This window comes from Micromys minutus (assembly GCF_963924665.1).
Source record: "Micromys minutus genome assembly, chromosome: 30".
Taxonomy (NCBI): domain Eukaryota; kingdom Metazoa; phylum Chordata; class Mammalia; order Rodentia; family Muridae; genus Micromys; species Micromys minutus.
In genome coordinates, this window is record NC_137965.1 from 13,953,748 (window position 1) to 13,977,264 (window position 23,517).

The 23,517-nt window shown below is 41.7% G+C and overlaps 1 protein-coding gene across 4 annotated transcripts in view; it reads left to right on the forward strand.

Moving 5' to 3' along the window:
• The window catches only part of ESR1 (estrogen receptor 1), a 346,832-nt gene that overhangs the window by 307,868 nt on the left and 15,447 nt on the right, over positions 1 to 23,517 (forward strand). For all 4 annotated transcript variants that reach the window (XM_080941484.1, XM_080941485.1, XM_080941482.1 and 1 more), the window contains exon 7: positions 12,298 to 12,431. In XM_080941484.1, coding sequence (XP_080797610.1) covers positions 12,298 to 12,431 — 134 coding nt within the window. The remainder of the gene's footprint in view (positions 1 to 12,297; positions 12,432 to 23,517) is intronic.

Below are 23,517 nucleotides of genomic sequence, written 5' to 3' on the forward strand. Positions count from 1 at the left end.
TTGAAGGTGAAATCAGTACAGAATCAAGTATCTTGACTTGATAGTTAATGAATGAAGAGGTGAGTAAATTAAAATCGTCTCTTGTGTTCCTAAAGCCTATCAGAGAGTTTGGAATATATAATAGGCATGTAAAACCATGCTCAAACAAAATTGCTTTTATGAATAAATAAAGTCATGAATTGCACTTTTTTGCAAAACAATAAAACCAGAAATTCTTCTTATATGTATAAAACCACATTCTTTCACTCATTCATTTGCCTTTATCTCTGTTAGCCATACTGGTTCAATTGAGGACAACGAAGAGAAACACACCTACTTTGTAGAATTTTGAGCCGTCCCAACGAAGGTGACTAACTGAGGTCATTTTTCTCATGGTCCATACTTAATGTGGGCATTGCTGAAGACTGGCCAAATCTCCTTTTCTGGATATTTGATTTGCCACAATTGTGAGAGGATTTTCATCTAGGGATTTACTTTAGCTCGCAAAGTATCTAAATTGAACAAGCAAACTCAAGTGGGCCATTTTCTATAGAAGTGCAGAATCCCATCTCCCTTTGGCAAATCATTGAAACACAGAAGTGTGTTTTACACATTCTGATAAAAACATCTATAATAACCAACTCCAGACTCTTGCCTCTCTTTTTTTTACTACTTTATCACCTAAAAGTGTAAGAAAAGAATGCATGCTGAAGCTTTTTCTTGTTAGACAATGTCTCTCCGCTTAAGAACACTTTTGACTACCGGCTCCCTGGTGTATTAAGAATAAATAGCAAAATTCCCAGGAAGCTTTTACTTCTGTGTGACAGGTAGGTTCATAAAAATAATTGGACATTTTTATGAATGTCTGAAGCTCATATTAAGACACACCCTTCAGTAGGTTAATATAATATTCCCTGTGTAATTTCCACAACAACCTCTCACATTAACATGAACACATTTTTAGGTGAGTCACAAAGGTATCAAATATTGGCCCTTTGTGACTGGGGTCTGGTGAAAACACACTCTGACTCCAGCAAGGGTGATGTCCCCACTTGGAGATGGTAGTGAAGAACAAGGGGAAAGAGAAAGATCTACTTGGCCTGGCACCAGGATGTGATTGGTGGGCAGAGGTAAAAAGACCTTCATTCTGGAAGGAACTATGTGGGAACAAAATGTGTGGGGGGATAATGGCTGTTGTCTTTAGTGATAGTGTTTACGCTCCCATAAGACGGGCATTAGAAGATGAGTGTGCTTTTTCTCTCAAACGGACACTACCCAATGACATTCCCCGACAAAATATTATTTTCTTTGTTTTCAATGAATATGAACTTAAACTAAGGGAATCATTTACACACTTTTAATTTCATGCTGACCTACTCACTGAACCCTTCTATTGATTGACTCTTTTGATTATAGCTTCTCTCAGGTTTTATATATCAATCAATCCAACAAACAAAGAAAAGCAGAAAGAAAGCTAAGTGCAGAAATACACTAAGACAACACAAACATTGCGCCTTTCCTGTCCATGTGGTGTGCTGTATTTCTTTCGTGTGTGTGTGTGTGTGTGTGTGTGTGTGTGTGTGTGTGACTATTTTTCTTTTGTTTTTTAAATATTTTTATTGGCTATTCTCTGCATTTACATTTCAGATGTTATCTTCTCTCCCCAGTCCCATCCTTCTCCCCCTCTTCCTCCCATTGCCTCCATAAAGGTGCAACCACCCTCCCAACCACCCTCTCCTACCTCAGCACCCTGGCGTTGCCCTACACTGGGAAAATGAGCCTTTGCTGGACTAAAGGCGAGAGTCAGCATTTCTAACCTGCTGCTGGATCAGTCCACGCATTTACTCTCTCTCCTAACCATCCTCCGTGAGCAGGGCCTGAATCTGTCTGTCTCATAGCAACTCTTATCAAGGTAATGGACCAAGAATCATGTCCACTCGAAACACAATCCTTCTAAATGAATCATGAGATATGGTTAGCTTCATTTTCCCATAATAACCCCAACAAGATGATCCTCTGGCTATACTCTCAAAATTGCCTCCTGTTTGTATTTATTTTATGCCATTTTCCCTTTAATTTTCTATCTAAATGTGCCCTCTCTAAGAGGCCTGATGGGCTCTGGTAGAGCCCATTGTTATATTGGTAACTCCTTTTCCTTGGCATATACCTTGTTAAAGGGCACTCATGTATGGCCAGAGAGTTTCCCCAAGGCTGCTAGATTTCCTGAAGGCTGAATATCAGGAAAATAGACTTTCTTTAGAGAGAGATCATTAGCCCTTCTCATATATATATATATTCTATTTCCCTTTTGGTCCACCCTCCTTCTATTCCACATCCTACCCCTCCACCGAATCCCTACCCGCTCTCTCCAAGAAGAAGTCCTCACCTCCCCACTTCCCAGGACTCCAAGTCTCTCCAGGGTTAGGTGTATCTTCTCTGACTGAGTCCAGATCTGGCAGTCCTCCGATATATATGTGTTGAAGGCCTCATATCAGCCAGTGTATGCTGCCTTCTTGGTGGCTCAGGGACTGAGAGATCCCTGGGGGTTAATGGAGACGTCCCCCTACTGGGTCACCCTCCTCTTCGGCTTCTTCCAGCTTTTCCCTAATTCAATCACAGGCATCAGCAGCTTCTGTCCATTGGTTTGGTGGAAATATCTGCATGTGACTCTTTCAGCGGCTTGTTGGGCATGAGGTCAGCCATGTTAGGCCTCTGTGACCGCACCATAGCGTCAGTAACAGTGTCAGGCCTTGGTGCCTCCCTCTTAGCTGCCTCCCAATCTGGTCCTGTCACTGGACCTCCTTTGCCTCAGCCTCTTGCCAGTTTTTGTTCCTTTGGGGTTTTATGTTTGTTCGTTTGTTTGTTTGTTTGTTTGTTTGTTTACATCTTTTCTCTATTGTCTTTGTTCAGTATAGGATTTAGAAGAAAAGCCCCCAAAGCTACGGGTGATTCAAAGAATAGGAAACAAATGATCCTGGATCATTTTTCTTTCTGGTTTGGCCAGCTTGGAATCAGTTTCATGCTATGTCGTGCTATAATGATGGAGGCTTCCCCCTCAGTGCTTTAAGGGTTTCTCTTTTCATTAAAAAAAAAAAAAGAAAAGAAATCTGCCACCTGCTTTTGTGAGCACTGCCTCTGGGAACCTCCGTGTACTGACACAAAGTCTCCTGTGCAGAATTGGAAGCTCCGAGGACCCTCTTCCCCCACCCCTATCCCTACTGAGCCTGCCTGATTTTTGAGATTATTGCCTCTTAAGTTTGACCTTCTTTAATTTATTATTTGAAAGATTCCCCACTGAGTCCTGCCATATTCTCTTCTTTCATCACCTACATACAGTATTACTGCATTTTATTGTCATTTCTTACCAGCCCATCCCAAGTCCTGTTGCCATCAAACACCTTTTAGAATCTCTGCTTCCACCTCAGTGCGTGCCCCACCGTCTGTTCTCTGCCTTGAAGAACATTCGCACTTCCTCCTTTCCATCCCTAGGGACATCACTCCTGGTCCAAAGACTCTTGTTTGTGTCTCTTGGTTTCTCTGAAGTGTCAAAGCTGCTGACACCTGTGTGTCTTGAGATAGCCCTCCTCCCTGGTTCTTTCTCATCCTCTGGACTGTAACTCCCACATGTCCTCAGCTGGATCATCTTTGCCTTGACTGTATTGTTGAGATGATGCCTTCCTTTTCCTCTGCGTACTCTCTCTATTCTAGAAATGTCCAAGGCTGCAACTACAGATACGTATGGTTCACTGAGCTCCAGATCCACCATTTCCCAAGGTCCCTTTGGATGTTTTGAGGTCTCTTTGTTAAGAACACTTTCTACACTCCCTTGTCTGTTTAGTAGCTATATCTACAGAGGTGAATATATTATTATGTCCCAAGTGTTTTTTGGGGGCGGGTTAGAAGGAAGTTGGGACAAGGAGGGACAGACACTCCTAACATTTCAGTTTCTTGAGGATACTAATGGTTTCTTATCCAGACCAAGTCCAATGTAAGCATCTTCTTTGGTATGTGACCTTCTGAGTGATACACCTAGAATCTTCTAGATTCCATCTCTGCCTTCTCTTGGGTCTTCTTTAGTCTCCAAACCAGGGTATGAGGTGGAGAAAGATTAGGAAACACATGCCCGCTTCTTCATTTATATTCAACACAGAGATGCCTTTAGCAGCTCCTTCTCAGTTTCCACTGGCCAGAATCTAGTGACACTCCCCTCCTTCCTTTCAAGGAGATGGAGAGATAGCATCTATAGGGAATTCTGGGAGGACAAGGGCAAACATGTGGTGAGCCATAGCTTGGACCACAGTTGTCTTCTGGCTAGCAAATATCCATTCTCCACACAGATGATGCCTGCTGACACTGAGATGTTGCATGGTCACATCTAGATCCGCCATTCAAAGATGCCTCAACAAGGTACTTTCCTCTCTGCTTCGCTAGCCCCACTCACAAGTACACCCAGCAGCCAGTAGAGGAGCAAGGGCCTGACTCCTGCTACAACAATGTTTATTCAGGCTCTATTTATTACTCCCACTGAAGCTGTAGACTCTCATAGGCAGGTTCCCTCTCACACTTCCGTGGAAGTTGTAGGTTCTAATGGGTAGAGCTGGGGTGATTTCTATCCTGAGAAGCTGCAGAGCACTTTGCTTCTTCATTTTGCTCCCCAGGGAAAACTTCCAGGTTTTCTTCCAGCCTATAAGTGCTCTAGAGTTTCTTTTTCCCATGATGATCTATTGTAGGGTCTTTCTTTCAGCTGTCCTCATTGGCCACAGCTGAAGCAGAGAAGAAAAGCTTGATCTCATGCACACAGAAGCTTCCTGTCAATGCACTCTGAAGGCTTGGTGGTTGGAGACATCAACAATTAAAAGCTTCAGTTTATATGTCATGCCTTCTGTTTGTTTGATAGGTCAGCTGTCTCAAAATACAGATGGCGTCTTCATGGTTCTAGATACTGAAACTTAAAGTCACCTAAAGTTTTTATTTTTTTTTTAAACATGGTTTTTCTAAATTGTTAATTTTATTTTATTGTTCTTTATTTTTAACTAACTCTGTATATGTCTATGCTGTACAACACGAAATTTGGAGCTGTGTGGACACTGGAGTAGCTTAATGAAGCTAATTAACATAAACATTATCTCACATAATCATCATTCGTAATAGTGAGAACACTTGAAGTCTAGTCTCTGTGTATGTGCACTGCTGTTCAACGTGGCTCTCATATTCTGCCTATTCAGCAGCACCTTTAACCATTTGACTAACTGCCCCCTTTCCAGCCCAGGGAAAGCACCTTTCTACTTCCTGCTTCTAAGAACTAGACAGTTTTGGATTCTCTGTTCATGTGGAATTTTGGTGGCATGTGTCTTACTATTTTCACTTAAATTGATATACTTCAAGTTCATCCACACTGGTGAAAATGACAGTATTTCCTTTATTTATAGGGCTCAGTAGTATTCAATTATGAATATATACATATACATCATACACATACACATATACATACACACATGGTCTTTAACCATCTATCAGTTAATGGAAACCTTAATTACTCCCACCTCTTGGCTACTCTGAGTGATGTGTAAAAGATCAAGAGAGTGCAGGTAGATAGGTATCTATCTAAACAAGCCCACAGGGTGATGCTATTTGATTCTATAGTAACTCTATATTTCATTTGTTTGGAGACCTTCAGATTATTCTCCATAGATGGCTGTACCAATTTTCACTCCTGTTGATGGTGCATAAGGATTTTCCCCCTCACCTATAAGTCTGCTGTGTTTGTGTGTGTGTGTATGTCTATGTGTGTATGTGTGTGAATATGTGTGTGTGAATGTGTTTGAGTATATGGTGTATGTATGTATGTATGTATGTGTGGTGTTTGGTGTGTGGGGCTGTGTGTGTGTGTGTGTGTGTGTGTGTGTGTGTGTGTGTGTGTGTGTGTGAAGGTTAGAGGGAAATGTGAAATGTCTCAGAGACACTGTTTACCTTATATTGATGCAGACCTGGGATGTTTCAAGTGTTCTAGGCTGGCTGGCAGTGAGACAGGGATGGTCTTACACCCTCCCCTCCAGCACTGAGATTACAGGTACACCACCACATCCAGCTAGCACTTTACTGACTGGGCCATCTCTGCAACCTCAAGTCTGATATTTGTATTTACTCCTTAGTCATTTAGTTTCCTTTACACAAGTTATGATAGACCATCTTAAGGGAGTTGAAATTATGTTTGAATGGGAAGGTTTGTGTGTGTGTGTGTGTGTGTGTGTGTGTGTGTGTCACCCTTTGCTGTGAGACCAAGGGACACTTGTCCCTCTGTCACTGTGAACTCTGAAGAAAGCGCAGATCTACAGATGCTCAACTGCCTTGTGTACAGTGGTGAGGTATTTTTATGGAACGTATCCATAGCCTCTCTGACCCATCTTCAGAGTGCAGATGATGCAGATGCTGCCTGTGTAAGTGGTCACTGTGCTATATTGTCTAGGGGGAAATGATCAGGAGACAAACCTCATGCTCAGCACAGACGTTTCCATTACAGGCCGACAACACAGTAGAGGGTCGACTGAGTCTGCAAGTGTAGAAACCGTGGGTGCAGAGGACTGACTATGGTCCGTGGCTGAGCGGTCCTACTGGGCCTTTCATGCTCAAGGTCATTTTCAATGTCATCTCTTTATACTTCCTTAAGATGGAAATGGTTAGCATGACATCCTTGCCAGCCTGTCTGTCCTTGGTTTCCCTTCCTTCCCTTCAGCTCTTGCCTGAAGATCACTTCAATTCTATCTGCACTCACTGTGCGTTTCCTTCCTAATGGCAGCACAGAGCCCACTGTCTGCCACCATATCTGACCATTTCTTCAGAAATGCTGCCCGCCTTCCAAGTTACTCCAGGGCAGTGAGTTTGCTGCTCAGTATCAAGGCCTTCTCTTGCTCTGCCATCTGCTTCCTGGTCACCTGTCATCATAAAAGGAGGCATCATGAACTCTTCTATTCTTCAAGTGCCATTTTACCCCTTACTTAACCTTGGCTTATAGAATCCTTGTTGGACTTACAGCACGATATGGACGATGCTGCCTCTGAGTTTTCTCAGGGACAAAGAGAGTAACTGGTTCGGAGCCACATAGTCAGTAGGCTGTGTCACCGAGAGTCAAGCCCAGGCAGCTGGAATCCCACATCTGAAGCACTTTCTTTAAAAGTTTGCACATGCCAGTATCAGCACTTTCTTGCATATTACACATATGTGAATCACTCAAATGTATGGATATTCATGCAGTCAGCCTATTTCAGATCATGTGTTTCATGAAAGATCAAGTAGCATCAGAAATATGAGTATTTTTTTAAAATATAATTGATCTCACCCCTGTTGATTTTGAACAGCTTCTTAGTTTGTGACCCTGTTTACTAACCATGTTGTATATTTTGTTTTCAAGACAACTAAGTGTTAAACGTGTAACCGATGTTTTCTTAAAGGTTTTATGTTGGTCTCCTGGGCCTCCTCAGATTCCATTTGTGATGTCACTTTTACACAGAGACTTTCCATTCTGTGGGATGGGTTTGTCTTCAGATGTCCAGTGCCATGTGGGTCATCGAGCTCTTTGTTTCTCCCAGGGCTTCTGAAAAGCAGAGTTTCAGTTTTATAGAGGAGAAACTTCCAGAACATGCTATGAGCAGATTCTCTCACAAGCCTTGCTCCTTTCCCTATGACTTTAGGGCAAATGGACCACATTTGAAGAGAATAAGTGTCTGAATAAGGCTCCCCACAAGGGGATTCCGAGGTGCACTGAGAGTCACATTGATATGATACCTGGATGGCAGGATTGTCACGTCTCACAGTGGGAGCCATGGGCTGCTCTGCCAGCTGAACTACTCCTCTGATCTATGTCTGACACTGTACTTCCTTTAAGAACTTGTTTTTTTCCATGCCCTGTGTGTTTCTCAGCCTCAGCCTGGGGAGCATCTCATGGATTTAGGCTAATCTAGTCTTACCGTAATGTCAACTCTAGCTTTCTGGTTGTATCATCCATTTCTGGAACTTTCGGTGCATCTGTTCATTTGAAAATTAAATTCATTGCCTGAGTCTGATTTCCTCCTTGATGTTAGCGTAGAACATTTTGCCAGGACTTTGAAAAGAAGATCTGACAGCAAGTGACAAGGACTTCAACCAACTGGGAGGGATTCCTTTGTCAGGCAGGGGACAAGAGGCTGCCTTCTGTGTCCACACCAATCTGTGCTGGCACACAGGTTGATGCAAAGCTTATTCACTGGATCACCAAAGACTAGAAGTAATTAAAGACCCACAGGCACCACGCCATCATTCAATGGTCAGGATTCAGCCAGGATTCTGTGATGTACTGGGATATAAGGGGAACATGGAAGTGCAGACATTTTTACTTAGAGGTACATGGTTCTAGTGTTCACACTGAGTTGTTCCTGCTGAAAGGGGAAGTGAGTTTATTCTTGTGAAGGTGTCAGCATAAACATCTTCCAGCCCCTCATATTGTGGTAGAGATAATTTCAGTTTCATGGCATTCATTATTCCCAAAGAAACTCACAAAATTCAGACTCAGACTCCCACACATGAAACATGTATATTTGTAGAGTAGGAAAAATGATGAGATTATGCCTGTGGGATTAGTAGCCATTGTGCTCCCTCCAATGCCCTAAACACACCACACACACACACACACACACACACACACACACACACACACACATCGCATACATACTACACATACTATATGAATACACACACATACTTGTAATGTACACACATACGCATACCACAGACATATTGCATATAACACACACACACACATCACATACATACTACACATACTATATGAATACACACACATACTTGTCATGTACACACATACCCATACCACAGACATATTGCATATAACACACACACACACACACACACACACACACACACACACCCCACATACACACACACTCATGCACCTAGTGCTGCGTTGAGCATTTGAGAAATGCACCATGTCTAGCCTCTTCCAGGTACTGAGGAACAAGTTCCATGTATCTCCAGGTCATAATTACTGGCTGGAAATAACAGGGTAGCCAGGGAGAAGGGGCTGCAGGAGTTAAGAAAAGCACCTCATGGGAAAATGTGGGAGACTTTTGAGAAGGGACAACTGTTAAGCCTTTGCTTTCTCAGTTGCTGAGCTGAACTTTTTCTCACAGCAGGTGAGCACAGGCTCCTTCCCACACGCAGGCTCCCTCCCCTGCCGCTGTGCAGTCTGTTAACAGAGACATTACACTGAGAAAGGAACATTTCTCTATTTTGGCTGTGAGTTGTTATTTTTAAAGCTTCATCCTCCAAACATTTCCCCCATCCTTGTTTATTCTGTTCACTAGAAAGAAGATGTACTACTTTAGAAAAAAAAATTCAACCAGGGAACAAGCAAAACCTACCTGTAGTCTGCACTCTCTAACCAAGGCCAAAAGAGCCTTGTTCTGTGTGAGCCTTCTGTGTGTGACTACCAGTCCCACCCACAGAGTCCAGAAGTGTAGCTTTCAAAGGTTTCTTTCTGCTCATAGTGAATGCCTGAGCAGCCAGATTTCTAGTCAAAGCGAACGCATGTGGCACTTCTGATACTCAGAAAGTCCGACCACTCTCCTGAAGATACATCTCTCTATTTGTCAACATGTCTCTGTCAGATACACATTCTGTGAGGATACTCCATGGCTCAGGAAAACTCAGTAGACTTAGTCTGAGCATACTAAGTCACTTGCAGAAATACTGATCCAGGTTGCATCTGGGGAACTTGCTATTGTGTGTAGAAGCTCTCTATAGCTTCTAAGAGAATATATCCATCTCATTGGATTTATCCCCTTCTTTGTCATCTTGCTTCCATTCTTGATATGTTATCAATACTTGTGTCTGATGCCTCTCTTGTCCTACTTCTTCTGATATCTAGGCTGACTGGTAATACAAAATAGTTCCTTGGTAAGTCTTGTGGGATGAGCTAAAATAGAACGAGAAGGAACAATATAAGGAACTGCATCGTTGGTGTTCTTTTCGCTAGTTGGTAGAAGTGTGTGGTCTGCCTTGCCAGTTTGGGTCTAAATTCTTTGATGTGAAACATGAGAAAAAGCAACACATTAACCTTGCTGGACAGGAAGAAATATATTGAAAAGGATCTTGCGCATTTCAGGTCAGTGTGAATACTTAATAATCACTTGCTGTCTGGAAGAAAAATAGTAAACTCCTGCTTACCAGTCACAACACAGTAAGTCCCAAAAGCTGGTGGCACAACTCTGTAACATAGGTAAATCTATTCCTTAACTGAACAGATGTATGGTATGTTGTTATATCTCAGTGGAGTTGTCAGAAAAAAATGAATGTATCTCAGAAGATCAAAGACTGAAACAAAAAAGGTCTGGAACTTCTTTTGTAGAAGTGAGCATAAGAGACTTTTCATATGCTACCAAATGGAGGCTAATTCTCTCAACCAAAAGATGCTGTTCCAGAACGACAAATGAAAAGTTGATGTGCAATAGTATTATGTAGAAAAAAATGCCAAGCACAAAATTAAAAGAAATAATACATAACAAACCATGGAAAATATCTATAACACAAACTACTTGCTATAATATACAAAGAGTTCTTAATAATCAATATGAATATGACCATTGCTCCTAAGGAACAATGTAGGCAGAGCATAAGAGGAGGAAGATCAGAGAAATTTTTCATGTTAATATTCATGGGGCTGCCAATGTAGCTCAGTAGGTAAACATGTTTTTAGCATGTGAGAAGCCTACATATAAACCTCAGGATAAAAAACAGGAAAGATTTTTTTCTATCTATTTTTATAATTATAGATACAGTTTTTTTTTGGAATGTTATATTTAAGTAGTTTGCTGAAATTAATACAATGCATGTACTTCTGCATAGGATGTGTAATTCTAGAAGTGTGTTTTACAGCTTCCTATCCATGACACGAGGGACAAAGATGAGGGTAAATACTGAATGCATTGTTGGTATAACATGATACTTAAAATTAAACTAAATGTCAACAAAGGAGGAGGCAGCCCACAAGATTTCCAGCACATTCTGCCTAGCAGTGTTTTGGTCAGCAGTGGACCATGTGTATAACATATAACAGGCACCCCAAGAGGATAGCATCACTCAGTGAGGTCACGAACATCTTAGTTGAGGTGCATTCCATGACTTTCATACAGTGAAAGAATTGCCTAATTAATGATGCATTTCTCAGAAGGTGTTTCCATCTAAGAACACATAGTTTCTGGGCCTTTTGTTCAGCATTAAGTTGACAAGAGTGAAGAACTCTGAGACCTAAGCAAAAGCCAGTGCTCAGGATTCCATTCATGCTTATGTCTGAAATTATTTTTTATAAAAAGCCCAATAAATGTTTGCATATGCAAGATTTATCTTTCTCCTCTATTTTCAGTTCTACAAATATATCATGCCTCAGAATGAGTGAATTTCTTTCACATATAATATCTCATTTCATTTTGGAACTAACCCTATAGATAAGATGATGGTGCGTGTGATAGCCCCTTGACCTTGCTCATTCCCTAGTAGTTGATGTTGAGATTAAAATCAGAATATAAACTGAATAAATAAATACATGAAAAAAATCTTGATGCTAACTTTAGGGTACAAGATAAAACCACGACTCACCCCGAGTAATATAGAGAAAGTCCTTAGTCGACAATTTCTAACTCTTGCAAATTTATTCTGTGTTTCCTCGTCAAAACCAGTGTACCACTCTGTGCCCTCTCATGTTCAGGTCTGTCTCTCTTCCAATCATGCATCTCACTTCTGGATTGAAGCCTGCCTCTCTTAGGAAGAACTTGAATGGTCCTCACTTGCCACCCCCTGCTGCACAAGTGACCCCAGCCCAACCACATGGTCCACAGCCACTAGAGTTTTCCTGGTCCTCAAGATTATCTCAAGACACACCAAGGGGAGACCCTGCACATTAATGGAGTGCATCATAGAACACAAGACCTTTCTATCCCTACAGCAAGTACAATGTCTAGAACATAGCACCTGGTCTATAGTCACACCCAAACCTCAAGCATCTTTCATTACCTGTAAGCCACAGATCTCCACACTCAACACAGCCGACATGGCCATTGAACATCAGAACTCTTAGAATAATTGTAAGGCTTTGTTAATGAAAAACATCTTTCCTGCCTTCCTTTTTCAATTTTTCCTTGTTCATATTTGCTGCAAGAAAGTAAGCTGCCAATAGTTGCTACGGATTTGTACCTGGGGAAGTTTTATGATGGGAACTACCCAACTCATACAGGTTTCCTGAGCTTTAATGCTTTTTAACATTTGCCTTCATAGGAATCAAGGTAAATGTGTGGAAGGCATGGTGGAAATCTTTGACATGCTGCTGGCTACATCAAGTCGGTTTCGCATGATGAACCTGCAGGGAGAAGAGTTTGTGTGTCTCAAGTCGATCATTTTGCTTAATTCGGGTGAGTTGCCAACTTGGGGGAATTTGATGCCAGGTTCTAGGGAGAAATATTTACTTGTAATTTTTTTTCAACTGGATCCAGTTTACGCAATCTAAAGTTTAATGGCACATTTCAAATAGCATGTCATCACTCTACTAGATACCAGAACCGTATTGATCAAGTATAGTGCATGGAGTTGGTCCTGATCTCTTATTTTTATCTTTTCTCACATATGGGACTGCTTTTCTTCATGTATCTGTAGAAAGTGTACATATTAAAATGGTCCTTGAACGTTATGATATGGATGCACATCTCAGATGTGGAGTGTGTCATGAGCATGCTCAAGGATCTGGATTCAATGCCTAGCATCAATAAGAAAAATAATGTCATCAAGATATTTAAGAGGGTTATTGGAGACCGAACATGTATTTCCTGGTCAAGGCTGATTAGTTAAAGATGCACTTGGCTTGAAGATTTAGAAAAAAAAATAGACAAAGCAGTCCTCAAATGATGGGATGAGGAACGCAGTGGGCAATGCTTCCAAATGTGCTTTTCATTTTGTCTCAGTGGCCCTTGGCTATGGAGTGGCCAGGAGTGACTGAAGTTTTGCTTAGATGCTCTGTTTCTTCCCTCACCTCTCCTCCCCTGACCTTACCCCCTCTCTCTCCCCACCTTTGCTCCCCTCCTCTCCTCTCTCTTTTTGTCCTCTGTAGTGAGGTTGGTTGTTAGGTCCCCCAGACAGGAAATGTAGCTCAGTCTCAGTACTCTTACCCCTCCAGCCCCTCTAAAAGCCAGCAGTCTAGATCTGCAACCATGGGCACACTAAAGTCAAACCCTGTGTCTGCTGCACAGCAAACACCCTTAACCAGCTGACCTTTTTCCTTCAGCCCCAAGTTGTTGTATCTCAATGTCACCCTTGAGTAGAAATCACAGGTCTTCTCAAGTCTTGGCCCGATTGGGTTCCTCACCCCATCATGCTCGGTCTCGGATCTCTTAAGTGCAGAATGACAGAATGGTCACATGTAGAGAGTATCAGGTCTCTCACGACCTCAGGACCCTTCCCATCTCCCCCAGAGGATAATTTTCCACTCCGGTTCCCCCACCGACTCTAGATAGCCGTATTCCTCACTAGTTACCACGGCAATCATCTCCCCCGTATCCACCGAGAAATGGAAATTGGGACTATTACCCTAGACAAGGTCTGAATTGGGGAGTGAAGTTCCATGATAAAATAATACGAGGCGATGGGCACTCGGGAAGTGATTACACTCCATTCAAGTTTCGAGTCCCACTCACATGCATTGTGCTTCTTCATTTGAGTCGTTTGTCCTGCATGTTGAAGGGTCCAGATCCCACAATGGCTCTTTATTGGATGTCAGTTCTGGGAGGAGAGCCACTCGCCTACACAGCGCCAGGTCCCGATCCTACTCCTCGGCAGAGGGCTGGCACGTGTGGCCAGCCTGCGTGTGGGCAATCTGTTAACTTCAGGGACAGCCTGCTTAACAAGTGTTGGGAACTTCGATTGTTACTATTATTAATCCCACTCTAATCCGAAAAGAATAACCCAGACGGGAAGTTAGAGTTGTAAAGTGAGAATAGCGGGCACTTGTGGACTCGGAAAATTTCTTCTTCTTCTTTTTTTTTTTTTCTCACAAGAGCCTGGATATATTTTTAATATTATGCAAAAAAGGAGAAAGACACAACTCTAGATTTGTGGGCTCTGAAATTTTTACAACCGGTTATATTTCCCACTGCAAAACTGGGTTCCCACCTCAATCCTCTTCACACGCTGTTTCTTCCGTCTGTCTCTGAAGCTCTGGGCTCATGCTTATTGTTAAAGGGGTGAGACCCTGGTCGGCAGTCAGAAGCTCTGTGCTTATGCTTGCTCTTAAAGGGGTGGGCCCTGTTTGGAAATGAGAGGCTCCGCTTCCCGAAGAGTTGAAAGTTATATTTTTCTGTGATGGTGCGTAACAGCTTGTCTGCCATCAAGGACTCTACTGCCAGCGCAGGAGACCTGTGACAAATCCAGAAGCAAAGGACCAGCCTGAATAGACAAAAGTACTCTTCTCACCACAAAAGTGAGCTGTGCTCTGGAGAGACGGGTCTGGGCCTCACACAGAGGCCTAGTGTCTGCTATTGTTCGTGGAAAAGCAGAGAGAAAGAGAAGGAGACACAATGGGCCAGTACTAGGAAATAAAGAGAAATAAAAGGACAACAACAACAACAAAAAAATCTGCCATGGGAAGGTTACTGCTGTCATCCTCCCAACATACACACATATATACACACATACATGCATACACACATACACACTCATAAACACACACATATACACACAGACACACACACATACACATATACACATATACACACATATATATACACACACAAACACACACACACACACACACACACACACACACACAACTAAAGGAGTTCCAGGTGTTTCTATAACCTTAACTCACTGCTTTTGAGCTGGGACAACTCCTGACTTGAAGCAAAGTCAATGCAGGCTGGGATTCAGGGGACCTGGTTTAGATCCCAGGCCTTTCCTGGCTAAGCCTGGGGGTTGGGAGAAAGCTCCATTTCAGTCTGAGTCTCTGAAGGCCAGTTCTGAGAAAGTTACTCATAGTGGCCTTGGTTTTGAGGCACAATCAGGAGAAATGAAGGGTTTCTTTGAGAGCCTGCTCAGAATGTCTTTCTAGAAGCCACAAGAGGATCTCCAAAGGCCAGAATTTCTACAGACGATCTCTTTACAACTGTTTAGAAGGCATTTAGCACAATTTCTGTGTGAGTTGGGATGATTTATTTACTTACCAAAGCTCAAGATCATCCATAGGACAACCACAAAGTCCACATCAAAGGAGAGAGGTGGTACTGGTTAATCCAGACAGGCTGCCCCCCCCCTCCAAAAAAAAAAAAAAAAAAAAATCAGAGACTTCAAGGCTTTCTGAGAAGTAGCTGGAGGAAGTCCAAGAGAGGGCCTAGGAGGAAGGGAACAGATGTGCTTAGGGCAAGGGTTTGAGGAGGAGCGGAAGTAAGGGGAGGGGTGGGCATTCCAGCCACAGAAGGATGCTAAGGAGCACATGTCAGACCAGGCCACATTCTTCCTCCTGTCCAATGTGACCTCAGTTCTTCTCCATCATTTAGACATGCCTACTTCCTGGACACTAGCTCCCTATTGACTCCTCCCTCTTTTGACTGTTAGGCTTTTTTCAGTAGCACATGGTTTAGCATTTCCAGAACCTGTTGATTTTAATATTTTTACTCAAAAATTTCACCCCTTTCCTCAGTAATTCTATATTTATTGCAGTCTCACTAGGATCTTTATGCCAAACAGATCCAAATGAATGTTCTAGGGTATGTGTGTGTGTGTGTGTGTGTGTGTGTGTGTGTGTGTGTGTGTGTATGTGTGTGTGTGTTTTTTCTCTAACTGGAATCATTGTTTCTTTATATGTGTATTTCCCAATTTCCCGAAGTGGTTTGTTGTTCGTTTTGTTTTTCCTATGGGATTGGGGTCACATACTATCAACAGACATTGCTTCATTTAACTCTTTAATAGAAGCTTTGCTGGACATTGCTAGGGAAGAGCTGGAACAGCTCCATCTTGGTAGCCTCCCATTCCCACTGGGAAGTACCTCCCTTCCTTGTGAGCTTTGCAAGCACTTTGGTTTATATTCATGTCAGTGGATCACGGAGCAGGGGTAGCCTCTGGCAATGAGATCTTTCACTGTCAAGGTAAGAGCCTGGCTTCAGTTGAGTAGAGCTTTGCAGAACACAGCGTTTGAGTTTAAAGTCACCCATGTAGACCCCCAAAGAAGTGGAGAGGCTCAGGCTAGTAGTAACAGGGACTGTAGTGGCAACATGGACAGGTGGTTAATTGTGCTGTTTATTTACCTGTTAGAAGGACCTTGAGCATGTAGGTTTGACTTCATGTTAGCAGACCAGTGGCAAAACTGGAGGATCACAGCTCAGCACCTACTCTTTTATTGTCTTCTTAGCCCCATGCTCCTTCCAAATCCACTCCCATGCAGAATGTTCCTCTGTCACTAAGGGTTTCCCAAGCCTCAGGAAATCCATGTATTGAAGCTTTGTGTGTATACATTTATCATCTCTCAGGAGTGTGTGGAGCTTCAGCTTCAACTGGACAACGATGTCTATCATTTTCAGAGCCATCTCTTTTCTTACACACATACATCCATTCAATTCTGTATATTGTATGAGTCTCCCTCACTTCAGTCTCTGCTAACTTAATCCACTGGAACTCAGACAGCTTCTCCAGTTCCTGGTTCTTGCTCTCTGTGCTGTCTTACTCTAGACCCTCTCTCTTCTGACCATGACCCACATGCCTACCCAGAAGTCTCAGTACACTGAGTCCAACAGACTTTCTGGTTGTTCCTGGAAGGTCTTATTTTCTTGAAACTTGACGCTCGTGATTACCTATTTGCCTCGAAGTCATCTTCCAATGACATTTGTCTTTCAGTGGATAGGATGAAACTGAGTAAGAACTGAAACCACACAGACTACTAAAAACCCAAGGGAGAAAAAGTAATTCTAGAAACCAGATGACGAAATCTCTAACTGAATAACATTGGTGTTCATTTAGGGAGACACAGCAAGGTTGAAGAAGACCATATGTGTTACACATACATTCTAAGAGCGAGACAGCTCTCTTCTGCTACCAAGTTTTGTTTCATTAATATGCATGTCTTTGTTTTCATGGTGCCTTCATGAAAAGCACACAAGGCTAAAGATAATGAAAGCCTGTTTGCTTTTGCTGTATCCATGAGTGGCCACATCCTTGTTAGAGAACCATTTATTTCACGATGAATTATAACAAGTTTCCAGCAGAGAGAGTGTTCGTTCCACCCTCAACCCTCTCGTTCTGGATTATTCATACTTTGTATTGTTAGGCAACTGCTTGGGAGCATTTAGATCTTCTAGTTTAGAAATAAAACAATGATTCAGAGAGGCTCTATATTTAGATAAAAGAACATTTAACAACCATATGACTTTAAGCATCAAGGATTCATTAAGTCTCTGCCATTGAAGGTTTCTGACAAGAGCAGGCCTTGGAAATCACAAATGGACACATTGTCAGGGATGCCAACATTGCAGCGTCAGAGAGTATTCTCTTCTATTCTCTCTTGACTTTTTTTGTGATGCCAAGTGTCCTTTCCACAGAGTCTGCTTATTGTCATTATTTTGAGATGAATGGCACTTCACAGTTTACCAAGTGGTTTGCTGTTGGTCCCTCTGACTAAATTCTGCAGGCAGCCAAATCTACTCAACTTCTCGAGCCTTTCTATTCTTACAACTTCTGATAGAACCTTAAACCTCTTGGGTGACAATTGTCTTCCTGCTAGCGTCCTATGACCAGACGTCTGTCTTCAGAGAGGTCTAGAATTTAGAGAATGAACTATGCTCTTTACTTGATTGGTGAAGACTCTAGATAAGCCACTTGCATAACTCTGATGGGTACGCTAGTACCCGAAGAGCCCACTGCCTCAAAACTACCATGACTGTGAAAAGAATGTACATAAAGCAATACAGGACATTGTCCTGCTCCTTGCGTGTAGACATGGGTGAACATTCGTGTGTTTCCTCCACAGCTTCCAAATACAAACACCTTCCCTGTGTCCTTCTAAAAGAATCCCTTCTACCAACCTTCCACAGTGAAGGATCCACTCACACAGTGAACACACTCTTGCGAGTCGACCGTGTCTGAATTGGTGGCTCAAATATTGTGTATTCTTTCAAAGGTCTCAGGGCTTCCAAGAACTGAGAAATCCAATGACTTTTCTCATTGTTGTGACAGACACCCTGGCCAAGGGAAGTTAAAGTTTACTGTAGCTCACAGTCTAAGGGTGACATTGTGACAGAAAAGCTATGACAGCAGTAGCAAGAGGAAGCAGGTCACGTTGCTGCTGCTGTGAAAGGACTCCCACAACACACATAAGTCACTATGCCCTTTGGACCATGAGGCAGGTGAATGGAAGTTGCTAAAATGAATAGGGAGCTGATGGCCACACCCTACTGGTGTTAAACACTCACAGTCAAGGACTCTACACACGTTCTACATACATGTTTTCTTTGGAAACTACCTTTTACCAGAATTAGACTTTATGTGATATGCAGGTGCTATGTAGTGCATACAGATATCATGACAGTGAACTCCCCTTGCAAGTACAAGTCTTAACATGGTCTCAGGGATAGCTCTCTTACATGTTCTATTGTACTGCCAATATAAAAATAAAGCATTATTTTAGAAGAGCAAGATAAGTTATTGAAGAATTCGGGCACATCATGTTAAGTGACTCTTTTGGAGGTAAAGAGTGGGGCTTCTCCAGTGACATTGCTAGCAGTTGGTTCTGGGATTTGTGGGGAATAGACATTCCATGTCCTGATCACTGGGGAGCTTGGGAGAAGAAGTTTGACATATGACTTTACCTCCAGTCCAGCTGCACGTTTCACTGAAAACATGGGGACTGGCAATTCAAACTATGCCTCATCCAATATCAATGAGCACCTAAGAATGGAGAGAGGTCTGTGTCTCAGTTACCTGCAGATGGGTATAGACATGGCTCTGAGGACACGAATGTCAGGCAGAATCTCCCTGTCTTCATGGACAACAGTGACGAAACACACAGAGAATGTCAAATTATATTTCAATGTGTCAGGTGAAAAACTGGTCTTCCCTGCTGGACTGGCAAAGTGAATTACTGAATTAGGTGAGTCTCTTTGTTCTGTGAAAACAAGACACATAGAGCCTTCTAGAGAAAACATGGTCTTCTGATACTGTCAGGCTTTGAAGCTCATTTATCATTGTAGTTATCTCTGCAGCTAAGTACAGCTCAGTGGCACATCAGGATTCTTTCCAACGAAGGAAACCATTGGGTAAATTTTCAGTGACAAATCAGCTGGCTTTCTTTCCTGCTGAAACCACAACCTTGGAGAGTCTCAGAAATAGGAGCCACCTTAGAGATAATTGAAATATTATGAGTAAAATAATAAGTAATATCTTCATAACAATCTCTGGATTCTTTGAAGGGTCTGCTCACCAGGCGTGTTTCTCACTCAACAACTTGGGTGTTGACATAGTCTGTGAAATGATAGGGATAAGAGAGCCTTTTTAGATAAAAAAAAAAAAAAAAGGCATTTTCATTTTTTTACCAGCATGCGATGAGCATCCAATGCTTAAAACTTGAAAAGTACAGAAAAGACACCAAGAAAAAAACATCTTAGGGCTGTCAAGATGGCTCAGTGGTTAAGGACACTGACTGCTCTTCCACAGGTCCTGAGTTCAATTCCCAGCAACCACATGGTGGCTCACAACCATCTGTAATGGGATCTGATGCCCTCTTCTGGTGTGTCTGAGGAAAGCAACAGTGTACTCACATACATTAAAAAAAAAAAAAAAAAAAAAAAAAAAAGTCTCTCAGAGCATCCTAATTTCATCCCATGAAAGGCTCTATCTAGTTAAAGAGGCTCATAGATTCTGAGCACAACGGCACATGCCTTTAATCCCAATGCTTGGGAGGCAGAGACATATGGATTTCTATGATTTTGAGGCCAACTTGGTCTACAGAGGGAGAGTTTCAGTACAGCCAGTGCTATATCATAGAGACACTGTTTCAAAAACAAAACAAAAAGAGTCTCATAGAAGACCTCCTTTCATTTCAACTCCTTTTTTTTTTTTTGCCACACCATCCTCTGACATTTTCAAAAGGCAGAATTGGTCCTAATATCTTGTCACTATGAACATTAGTCTAGTGATCTCAAATGTCCAAGAAGGTGAGTCCATTGGCTGTCATTTCTAGCTTCCTGCAAACCTTAGAGCTAAGACATTCTTGGTGTAGTGCTTGAGTGCCAAGTCAGAGGTGAGTTGAGTCTAGATTCTGGCTCAGGCTGAGATGCTTACTTACCAGCTGGGTGACACAGTGGAGGACAACCATTTGCCTCCCTGGAAACATTCCCGGGCCCTTGCCTTTGTAAGCCCCGGTGCTTCAACCCCCTGCAGTCCTTGTTTTCCAACAGTAAAAATTCCCTTTGAATTTTTCTTTTTGGATTTTTTTGTTTTTACTGGGACTAGTGGTTCAGTTAGCAATGTCCTTTAGAATTTGAATCTGTTCTCCAGCAACCATATATAACGGACATCAGTAAACAATTATGGTCCTGACCTTGGGAAAGAGGGGACAAGAGGGTCTCTAAGATTCCTGGTGACCCACTCTAGCTGCAGGTTTAGTGACAGAGCCTGTCTTGTTTCTTCTACCTCCATTTTCTTCGCTGTCTGCATCACCATCCCACATCCCTCCCCACAAGTCTCCTCCACATTTTACCTATCACTCCTTTATAGGGGCTGTGTCCTAAATTTTGTTTTAGGACAGAGACACACACACACACACGTACACACATATGTTCAGAAACATACACATGGACATACACAATATGTACATGCACAGACACACACAGATGCACATACATATGCACACACACACACACACACACACACACACACACACACACAATGTGTGGCACACACAAAATATGTGGCAAGTAAAAATTATTCCCACATCTTTTGCTTTCCTTCCATATTCTATCTTCCCTCACAATCAGCATCTTGTATCAACATTGTTAACAACAGGCCTTGAATGATGCATCATTATCATCCAAAGACTGTAGAAGACATTAATCCTTAGTACTGTAAGGCTTTTAGAAGTGTGTCTTATTATTATGCAGAAATCCTCTATTCTCCTGCTCTTCCCCACCCTCCCTGCTTCTACTGATCTGCTCTGTCACCACAGCTTTGTCTTGTATAGGATGTCTTGTGTTTGGACCACCACAGTGTGTCACCTTCTCACATTTTCCTTTTCCACTCTGTATTGGTCACTCCAGGTACTTACTATGCTTTTCCGTAGGTTGGTAGCTCATGCTTTGTTATCTGTGAATAATATTCCATTTTCTGGATATACCATGGTGTCCATTCACCATCGAAAGAAAAGCTTGGTTGCTTCCAAGTTGTCACAATTGTAGACAAAGCTATCACAAATATGTGTGGAAAATATTGTGTGTGCACGTACATTTCTATTTCCTTTGTGAACACTGAGATGAGGGATTACTGTATCCTTTGGTAAGAGTTTGTTCTGTTTCATTAGGAACTGCCCAAATGCCTTCCAAAGTTGGTAGTAGCATTTTCACACCACTAGCAAGGGATGGATGTTCCTCTTGTTCCAGCTCCTTGTTAGCTTTTTCTATTGTCAATACTCTAGGGGTTGGCCATTCTAAGAGAAATACGGCCTTGAGTTATAATTTTTTAAACTCACATGATGTTAAACATCTTTTTATAGGCCCAGTTGTTATCTGTGGTTCTTCTTTGGTGAGATGTACATTAATAAATTCCATTTATTCTTAAATTAGGTGGTATTTTTATGGTTGAGTTTCATGATCTTTTTATATATTTTGAAGAACAGTCCTTTATTGGATGTGTCTTTTGCAAATATTTCCTCCCTTTATGGCTTGTCTTCTCAGTTTTTGGAGACTGGTAGTTTTAACCCTTGTTTCTGCTGAAGTCAAGTTTTCTGGAGGTGTCTCAGTGTTACCTGAGAATGGCACAGAAGCAAGGAATCCAGTGTACCAAGAAACTGTTCTCCCACTGCCGTTGTTCCTGCTTTAATCAAGGAAGAACAACCCAACAGAGTTTAAATGTAAGGGTCACCATGAGGCTAACTTTATCTGTCTGTCTATCTGTCTCTATCTATCTATCTATCTATCTATCTATCTATCTATCTATCTATCTATCATCTATCTATCTATCTATCATCTATCTATTGATGTATCTTTCTATGTATTTATTCATGTATCTATATATGTATCTATATATGTATGTATGTATGTATGTATCTATCTATCTATCTATCTATCTATCTATCTATCATCTATCTATCTATCATCTATCTATTGATGTATCTTTCTATGTATTTATTCATGTATCTATATATGTATCTATATATGTATGTATGTATGTATGTATGTATGTATGTATCTATCTATCTATCTATCTATCTATCTATCTATCTATCCTCTAATCTATATCTCTTGGTCTGCCTATCTATAGATATAGTCCTATGAAGCTCTTTTGATTCTTCAAATAATTTCTAAACCATCAAATTAATTAATTTTAAATAGTTTTTCTCTAGAATTTCATGCATATTTTCAACAAAATGTGATCATATTTTCCCTCTCAATCTCAATCCCAAATCCCCTCAACCCAACCACCTTCAAACTTCTTCCTTCTTTTCTTCTCTTTTTTTCTCCTCCCTCTTTTCATCTTCCTCCTCCTTCCTGCTTCTTTTACTGTTGCTAATCCCCTGAGCCCAGTTAGGCTGCTCAAATGGTTCCATCACCAAACTGACTGATCTTATCTTTTAAATATAAAATTCTAGAATCCCACATTTTCATGTTTGGAATGTAATGTCAGCTTTATTCTCTTTTAAAAAAAATTAAGATAAGCCTGTCACCCTCACATGATGCCTTTGTAATTGAGTTTCTATGCAGTCAAATCTCACATAAAATGAGGGATAGAAGTGTGACACCTGAAGGTATATGCAACCCACAGCTCCTATGCCTCTTGAAAATAGGAAAATTTGACACTGGTTGTTAGAAACGCAAATCATCAACAACAGCAAACCCCAGAATGAACTGTCAGCCATTTTGAGTCTTCCTTAGGACAGAGAGGGAAAGTGTTTCTGAGGAAGTGGGATTCTCCTTCAGGGGGATCAAACTTTTTTATTAGGACTGAGATTCTGTGACCTCAATTCTTAGCTTCTGTTGCTAGATACTTGAGAAGGCTGCCCAGTTTAGGATTTTGCGGCTGTGTTTGCACAAGTTTATTGTGCATTCTTAGCTCTTGAGTCAGCTTTGATGAGTCAGAGATTAAGTCAAATGAGCTCTTGGTGATGTGTTATGAGCACAACTATCCACAATGACTTTTTACATTGATTTCCAGTGGCAGAAAAGACATCCCCCCCAATTGCTGATCCACAGGATTTGAAATGCTTACTGGATTTCACACAGTGGAAAGTGGTGAAGTAATAGTTAACAAATCCCA